The sequence below is a fragment of the Haematobia irritans genome, chromosome 5 (assembly GCF_050003625.1).
Source record: "Haematobia irritans isolate KBUSLIRL chromosome 5, ASM5000362v1, whole genome shotgun sequence".
In the NCBI taxonomy this organism is placed as follows: domain Eukaryota; kingdom Metazoa; phylum Arthropoda; class Insecta; order Diptera; family Muscidae; genus Haematobia; species Haematobia irritans.
Window position 1 is genome coordinate 140767433 of NC_134401.1, and position 9517 is coordinate 140776949.

The 9517-nt window shown below is 26.7% G+C and overlaps 1 protein-coding gene across 1 annotated transcript; it reads right to left on the bottom strand.

The window, feature by feature from the left end:
- Positions 1–1719: 1719 nt before the first annotated feature.
- Positions 1720–9049, bottom strand: LOC142238951 (angiotensin-converting enzyme-like). The gene is made up of 7 exons (XM_075310715.1): positions 8922–9049; positions 7930–8849; positions 7267–7612; positions 6982–7202; positions 2234–2374; positions 1979–2160; positions 1720–1896 (listed from the first exon to the last, which is right to left on the bottom strand). Exons 1-7 carry the CDS (start codon positions 8940–8942, stop codon positions 1847–1849), a joined length of 1881 nt encoding a protein of 626 aa, XP_075166830.1. The 5' UTR covers positions 8943–9049; the 3' UTR covers positions 1720–1846.
- Positions 9050–9517: the final 468 nt, after the last annotated feature.

Genomic DNA, 9517 nt, shown 5'->3' on the forward strand with positions numbered 1-9517 from the left:
TTTTTTACAGAAAACGTAATTATTAAAATGTCATTGCAATCGAATTTTTATAGACAATTTCACTGAAATAAAATTTTTATAAATTATTGCATTGTAATAGTTTTTTTTTAGAAAATTTCATTGCAATGGAATTTTTATAGAAAATTTTTTTTTAATTAGAATTTTTATAGAAAATTTCATTGAAATGGAATTTTTACAGAAAATTTCCTAAGAAATTGAATTTTTTTTAGAAAATTTCATTGAAATGGAATTTTTATAGAAAATTTCCTAAGAAATGGAGTTTTTATAGAAAATTTCATTGAAATGGTATATTTATAGAAAATTTCATTGAAATGGAATTTTCTATAAAAATTCCATTTCATTGAAAATTTCTATAAAAATTTTCTTTCAATGAAATATTCTATAAAAATTCCCTGTCAACAAAATTTTCTATAAAAATTCTATTTCAATGAAATTTTCTATAAAAATTTCATTTCAATGAAATTTTCTATAAAAATTCCATTTCAATAATAATTTCATTGAAAGGAAATTTTTATAGAAAATTCCTTTGAATTAGAATTTTTATAGAAAATTTAATTGAAATGGAATTTTTATAGAAAATTTCCTAAGAAATGGAATTTTTATAGAAAATTTCCTAAGAAATGTAATTTTTATAGAAAATTTCGTAAGAAATGGAATTTTTATAGAAAATTTCCTAGGAAATGTAATTTTTATAGAAATAGAAATATAAGAAAATAGAAATAAAATTTTCTATAGAAATAAAATTTTGACAAAATTTTCTATAGAAATAAAATTTTAGCAACATTTTTTATGGAACTAAAATTTTGACAAAATTTTCACTAGAAATAAAATTTTGACAAATTTTCTATAGAAATAGATGTACTTTTTATAGAAAATTTCATTGAAATTAAATTTTTATAGAAAATTCCATTTAAATGGAATTTTTCTAGAATATTTCATTGAAATTGAATTTTTATAGAAAATTTCATTGATATGGAATTTTTATAGAAAATTCCATTTAAATAGAATTTTTATTGCAATGAAATTTTTCTAGAATATCTCATTGAAATGGAATTTTTCTAGAATATCTCATTGAGATGGAACTTTTCTAGAATATCTCATTGAAATGTAATTTTTATAGAAAATTTCAATGAAATGGAATTCTTATAAAAAATTTCATTGAAATAGAATCTTTATAAAAAATTTCATAGAAATGGATTTTATATAGAAAATTCCATTTAAATGGAATTCATATAGAAATTTTAATTGAAATGGAATTTTTCTAGAATTTCTCATTGAAAAGGATTTTTTTACAGAAAATTTCATTGAAATGAAATTTGTGATATTTTAAATGATTTTCTGCCTCATTTTATTTAAGACTTTTGTTTCGGGCATTAGAAATGAGTAATCCGGTTTCAGTTAACACACATATATGTTCGAATCCTATTTTATTTCTTTGTCCTTTCAAATATTTTAGGCAGAATTTAGAGAGTCATCTCCATCCATATCTTTGATAAAGCAATTTCCCCACGTGTCAACTTTTTTCATATACAACCTCAAATTGTCCTTTGATATTTGAACTAAAATTCTTCTTTTATTTCCGGTCATAGCCAAAATTCATCGCAAAACAATGAGGTAAAGGATCAAATGCACACACACACACAAAATTTATTCCTTGTCCCTCAAAAAAAAAAGTAAGAAGAAAAGATAAATAGAAAATATCCTTAAATAATCTGTCTATTTGCTATTGACAAATACAAAAAAAAAAAAACAAAAACAAAAAGATAAACGAAGATTTCCAATTCCCTAAGGCGTCATATCATCTCTTTTACTTTGTTGGATCTTCTTAATAGACCTCGGTGTCTCCGTTGAGAGCAGCTGTCGAGGGATTACATTCTAATAAGCAAATGGAGAAAGGGGGATACGATTATTTGGTCATACGATTAAAGGTCAAGGTCATATTAATTTCTATACTTACTGTCATCATTTGTTTTCCAACCTACAGGAAGATTTTTCTCTACATTATCCTCAGCTATCCATGTATGCAAGGGCTCATAGTATTCCAGGAAGGCGGTAGCGGTAAGTTTTTCCACATTTTTTATTGTTATAGGTTTGATTATTTTACGCCATGGCTTTGTGGATCCGGCTGACATGATATCTCTGAATATGAAACAAAAAAGGAATAAATGGACATTTAAGGGAGGGGGGTTGGGGGTTAAGTTAGATGTCTTACTTAAAAATTTTCCCCGCCTGTTTGTTACTGCCAAAATCGCAATTGTGTAAAATCTTATAAGCATTACCACGCTGAAATTCTCCGATTTTTAGACAAACTGCACGATAGATTTGATATCCTAAAAATTCACCAAAAAGTTTTCTGTAAAAATATAAATGTGAAAAATTCATTAAAATGGAATAAGTGGGATTTCACTGAAATTAAATTTTTATAGGAAATTTTAATTAGAATGGATGTTTTTTTTTTGAAAATTTAATTATAATGAAAAGCGAATAAAGAAATTAAATTGCAATGGAATTTTTATAGAAAATTTTATTGAAAAGAAATTCCTTGAAATTGATTTTTTTATGGAATATTTAATTAAAATGGATGGTTTAATAAAAATTGAATTAAAATCAAAATTTTGTAGAAAATTCAATTAGAATTGAGTTGGATGGAATTTTTAAGAGAAATTTTTAATTAACTTTTTTTTTTCGTTGTATGAAATTTTTATACAAAACTAGCGTTAACCGGCCCGCTTCGCTGCACCTCCCGAAGCATATTTTCTTTAACTTAGTCAACCATATCCTTCGATCTGAAAAAAAAATTCGAAAAGATATGAACTCTTTTAAAGAGTAGGGTCAAGGGAAAGTATGGCACAAAAACTGAAGTACTGATTAATCACTCCATGGTTTCCACACACGTGTCTCGTACATTTCAAAAAAAAATCGGACTACTTGCTTTTTCGTTTATATACAGAAATAGGGCGGTTATGCAGATGTAAAACGGACCGACTTAACAAACGTAGGGTAGGGGGTGTTCCCTTTCAACTAATTTTTGTTCTTTAATTGTTCTGTACTCAAATAGTTGGACAATCATCTACATTTCCTGTGAATTTCAAGCGTGGTTTGTCAAGGGGAAGTATATTTCTCCTCAACACCGTCAAATAAATGGGAAAAAGTAAAAGTACTTAAAAATTTACCATATTAACATTTGTTAAAGTGTTGGACACGGAGAACATGCCTTTCCCAAACATATACCGGAAAATGAAGAACCCTCTACGTTACCTGTCAACTTCATGTAAATTTAAGTTTTTTTTACTTAATAAAGTATGGCAGAAGCCTGTGGAAAAAATATGTACCGACTTCCCATTTATCGACAATCTTCTGTTTTCAAAAAATCGGCCAAATTCACGCACTCTATATTCATTTCACAAACTACCCAACTTTACTATTCCACTTCCCCAAACAGATTTGCTCTATTTTTGGTAAAGGGACTTCACTTTCTCTGGAAATTCCAAGAAAATCTATAAACTTTCCTTCAAGTTTTATATTGTGGGGCAAGGAGAAGGTTCCCATCCAAATACCCAAAAACCAAGTACACCACATTGATTTCATAACCTTCCCCTACAGCCGTTGTACATTTCAAATACACTTGAGAATTCTAGTTTCTTTTTTAGTTTAGTTTTAGAGGAGCTGTCCCTGCCGTCCCAATAATGAAAAATGATATAGCGTATATTGTGTAGACATCCCAGAAAATCTCAAGCAAATTATAAGCCCAATTTTTAAACCGTAGGGTAAGAGGAGGCCCCTAGGGATGTCTCTCTCTCTCTCTGCCCTTTTATTTCTCCTCGACCAAATTTAAAAAAATCAGGGACCTGATATTTGAAAAATAAAGTAACGGGTCTTTGTCTAGACATCACACCTAACCTTCGGACAAGGGGATGTCCCCCACCCCCACCAGATATCAAAAAATGAGGTACCCTATTTTCACCACATGATTACCCTCTACGTTCTCCGTACCCTCTACGTTTTGAAGGAAGGAAAACTCGACTTATTTTTATATAGTAGATTTTTGTGTAATATATTTTTACAGAAAATTCCATTCAAATGGAACTTTTTTTTATAGAAAATTTAATTACAATGGAATTTTAATAGAAATTTTATTTTCAATGGAATTTCATTGAAATGGATGTTTTATGGAAAACTGTATTAAAATGGAAAAAATATTTAAAATGGAATTAAAAAAAAAAACTATAATAATCGAATTTTTATAGACAATTTAAATTAATTGGAATTTTTTTTTGAAATTTCAATTAAAACTGTTTTTTTTAGAAAATTAATTATATTGAAATTTTTATAAAAATTTTTCATTGCAATGGAATTTTTATAGCAAGTTTGATCAAAAAATAATTTTTAAAGCATGTTTCACTGAAATGGAATTTTTATACAAAGTTTCAGTGCAATGCAATTTTTATAGAAATTTGTTTGAAAAGGAATTTTTATAGAAAATTTCATTAAAATGTATCTTTTATAGAAAACTTAATTGAAATGCAAATTTTATAGCGATTAATTGTAATAAAATCTTTTGGAAAAAACTGATTACAATGGAATATTTATAGCAAATTGTATTAAAAAAGAATTTTCAAAGAAAACTTCACTGAAATTAAATTTTTACAGAAATTTTCATTAAAATGTAATTTTTATAAAAAAAATTCATTAAAATGTAATTTTTATAAAAAAAAATTCATTAAAATGTAATTTTTATAAAAAAAATCATTAATATGTAATTTTTATAAAAAATTTCTTTGAAACGTAATTTAAATAGAAAATTTCATTGAAATTGATTTTTTATAGAAAATTCTATTGAAATTGAAATTTTATAGACAATTCTATTGAATTTGATATTTGATAGAAAATTCCATTGAATTTCATATAGATGAAATTTTTAGAGAAAATTTCATTGAAATTGAATTTTTATAAAAAATTTATTTGAAATGGAATTTTTATAAAAAATTTATTTGAAATAGAATTTTTATAAAAAATTTCATAGAAATTGAATTTTTATAGAAAATTTCATTAAAATGGAATTTGTCTTAAAAAATTCATTGAGGTTGAGTTTTTGTAGATTTTTTTTCTGGTTGGTTATCGTTGACCTTTTTATTTTGTTCTTAAACAAAATATGGAAAATAAATTAATTTTTGTAGAGATTTTATAGGAAATTTCTATGAAATGAATTTTTTATAATAAAGATAATTATAATGAAATTTTTATATTAAATTTTCTAGAAAATTCCATTTAACATAATTAAAAAAAAAATCATTTCAATGAAATTTTCTATAAAAATTCAATTTCAATGAAATTTTCTATAAAAATTAAATTTCCATGAAATTTGTGTAGAAAATTTTTTATAAAAATTGCATTTCAATGAAATTTGCTGTAAAAATTCCATTTCATTGAAATTTGCATAAAACTTCCATTTCAATGAAATTTTCTATACAAATACATTTCAATGAAATGTTCTATATAAATTGCATTTCAATGTAATTTTCTATAAATATTCCATTTCAACGAATTTTCTATAAAAATTCCATTTCAATGTAATTTTCTATAAATTTTCCATTACAATGAAATTTTCTTTCAAAATTCCATTTCAATTAAATTTTCTATAAAATTCAATAAAATTTTCTATAAAAATTCAATCTCAATGAAATATGTGTAGAAAATTTTCTATAAAAATTGCATTTCAATAAAATTTTCTGTAAAAATTCCATTTCAAGGAAATTTTCTATAAAAATTAATTTCTTTTTTTTTATATAATGTATTTGGCCAGGAATTCAATGATGTTCGGTTCAGTTTATTAAGCCAATGTTTAATTAATTAGCTTAATAAACTGAACCGAAAAATTAATTTCATTTCAATGAAATTTTCTATAAAAATTAAATTTTAATGAAATTTTCTATAAAAATTGCATTTCAATGAAATTTTCTATAAAAATTCCATTTCAATGAAGTTTTCTATAAAAATTCCATTTCAATGAAAATTTTCTATAAAAATTCCTTTCGAATGATATTTTCTATAAAAATTCTATTTCAATGAAATTTTCAATAAAAATTCCATTTCAACGAATTTTCTATAAAAAGCCCATTTCAGTGAAATTTTCTATAAAAGTTCTACTTCAATGAAATTTTATATAAAAATTCAATTTCAATGAAAGTTTCTATAAAATTCGATGAAATTTTCTATAAAAATTCCATTTCAATGAAATTTTCTATAAAAATTGCATTTCAATGAAATTTTCTATAAAACTTTCATTTCAATGAAATTTTCTATAAAAATTAAATTTTAATGAAATTTTCTATAAATATTGCATTTCAATGAAATTTTCTATAAAAATTTCATTTCAATGAAGTTTTCTATAAAAATTCCATTTCAACGAATTTTCTATAAAAATTCCATTTCAGTGAAATTTTCTATAAAAATTCTCCTTCAATGAAATTTTATATAAAAATTGCATTTCACTGAAATTTTCTATAAAAATTCCATTTCGATGAAATTTTCTATAAAAATTCCAATTCAATGAAATTTTATATAAAAATTCAATTTCAATGACATTTCAATGAAATTTTCTATAAAAATTCCATTTCAATGAAATTTTCTCTAAAAATTCCATTTTAATGAAAATTTCTATAAAAATTCCATTTCAATGAAAATTTCTATGAAAATTCAATTTCAATGAAATTTTCTATAAAAATTCCATTTCAATGAAAATTTCTATAAAAATTCCATTTGCTGAGCAGATTTCTCTTTTTCCACCATTTCAATGAAATTTTCTATAAAAATTCAATTTTAAGGATTTTTTTTTAGAATTCCATTTCAATCATATTTTCTATAAAAAAATCTATTTCAACCAATTTGCCTATTTGACAATTTGAGGCTAATATTAGCCCTTGTTCTGTTCTGTTTTGGTTTTGTTAACTTTCCACTAACCTGGTGCTTCGGAATTGGTCCACAATACCTTCATAAAATTTATAAGGCATATCATATGATCCATTTTTAGTCTCCATGGTAGGTCCAACACCCATATACTTGGCCATTAGATTCCAATAATGACAATTGTAATTTTCAGGTGATACTCTATTATCGATCATATCAGCCCAAAGTTTTTCATGGACAAAATAGCTGGGTATGGTTAAGACAGTATGAACAGCCTTATGAGGGAAACAAAAAAAAAGTAGTTCACTTTTCATATTGAAATCATATTGAAATACTCACCATACGATACAGACGATTTAAATTCAATATATCATCATAATCATAATCAGTCAAAAGTCCCAATTTTCCTTGTAAATGCTGCGGTGTAGATACTGATAATATCACAGCCTCACCCATAGCATTGGCGAATCCGGGAGAAGCTTCTTGATTGAGACCAACTGATAGATTATTTTTTAAAATTGCATATTGGATTTGTGTAATATCGCCATGAGTCTGCAATAGTTTCTTATAATATACTTTGGGGCAGTAATTCAATTCGATTTCTCCATAGGTAAATATTCGAGATTTACAATCGGGACCACCTTCTGAGGGTTCCATCTCAACGAAATTATCACGCATGAAATCTCTATAAAATAAAGACAAAATTTATTTATGTTAATTTTTTTAAGAAAATCACAATTAAATATAATTTTAAAAAAATTTTATCAAATGGAAATTTGTAGCAATGGGATTAATAAAAAAAAAAAAAACAAAAAAAAATTAAGTGGAAATTCTTAGAAAATTTCGTAAATATTTCTTTGGCAAAGTTAAGTCAAAATTAATTTTTCTTTGTAATTTCAAATTCATTTCATTTCAATTAAATTAATGGCCATTTGGCAATCACTATCTCTCTATCTAACAATGAAGTGAGATGATCTCATTCCTCACACTTGACCCACTTACTCTGTTAGATTATCAAAGCCCATGGAACCGAAGAACGAACAACTGATATTCACCAAATCGAAGGGGAACCATTCCAAATCATCCAATTCATGTTGGACATTGGGTAGCTTTCTTTGGGGGAAGGGATTACGTAAAACCGATTGTTTCTTCCATGACTGATACATGGCCTGTTCCATAAGATGATGGGGTATTAGACCTGAGGGTGGTATAACATCATCACCATAGCGAACACGTAAGGCATGTTTCAAATGGCCGTGCATTTCCTTATAGAAAGGTTGTATGGCTTCCATTAGCTCTTCCAACTCGGCTAGGAAATTATCATCTTCATATTGATCATACCAAATGGCTGATGCTGGCATTTCGGGTGAGGACATATTCTGATAGTAATGAATGTAATAATGCAGGGCATCCTTAATTTGGGATGGCATACGGCTACGCCATTCGCCCCAATACCATTTGATTTCATCCAAATCATCACTATTGGCTATGACAGATTTAATTTGATGTATGAAGGCCATATCAGAACATCTGGGACTGGCATGACGTTGGGCCTTCTGGCGATTGCATACAAATTTTTGTTTTGACATTGATTTCAGGGTATTTGTAGCTCTCTTGAATTCATAATTCAAAGGGGGATATTTTGCTCCCCTAAGGATAACCTGAAATTGGCGTTGCAGCATAGGATTTTGGAAATTTTTCCAATCAAATTTTTCCAATGTGTCATAGAAAGGACGTAAATTTTCACGCATTAGAATTTCTGGACTAATAACATCATCGGAGAATTGACGATAAGCGGTGGCTTTCTCCCAATAGACTTCATTGATTTGTTCCATAAGCTCTTCGGCACATTTTTCACTAAAACAATTGCTTTTCAGATTACCCTCTACAGCTACCACCAAAAATAGGTATACAATCAAGGCCTTATGGAGGGGGAGGGGGAGAAAATAGGAATACCTTAATAATTATTTCTAAAAATATGATTATTGTCTTACCTTCAGGCTTAGAATAGCCATCTTGAACGATGATGATAGCGCGGAATCCAAAATAGAACTAACAGTTGATTCTTATTTGATTTTTGTTTAGTAAACTGAATTGACATTCTCACAAATTAAAAAAAAAATAGAGATAACCTCTGCATAAGCTGAAGTAAACATATCAAACAATTGCTGTAGCATTGCGTATTTGTGTTGGTAACATTGAGTTAGAATTTTGTTACACAGATTACGAGCAACTTTGAAAACTAGCCCCAGTCCATGGGCATTTCTCTCACACACATACACTCACTGTGTTACTGAGAATTTAACCAACTCATTGAGACTGAGAAACCGATTGCATGGATTGTGAGTGGGTGTGTATTGTTTTAGCCTTAAGATTGAGTTATAGAGATATTTGTTTTGAAATTGAAGGTAACGAAATTAAAATAAAAATGTATGAAGATATAAAATGAATATACATACAGGGTGGCTGATATGTGATGCAACAAAGTAATGCACTTTTTTTGGATTTTTTTTTAAATTTTATTTTTCAAAAGCAAAATATAACGGAAATGACTGCCCAAGTTCGCATATACACTACAAGACGACTGTGA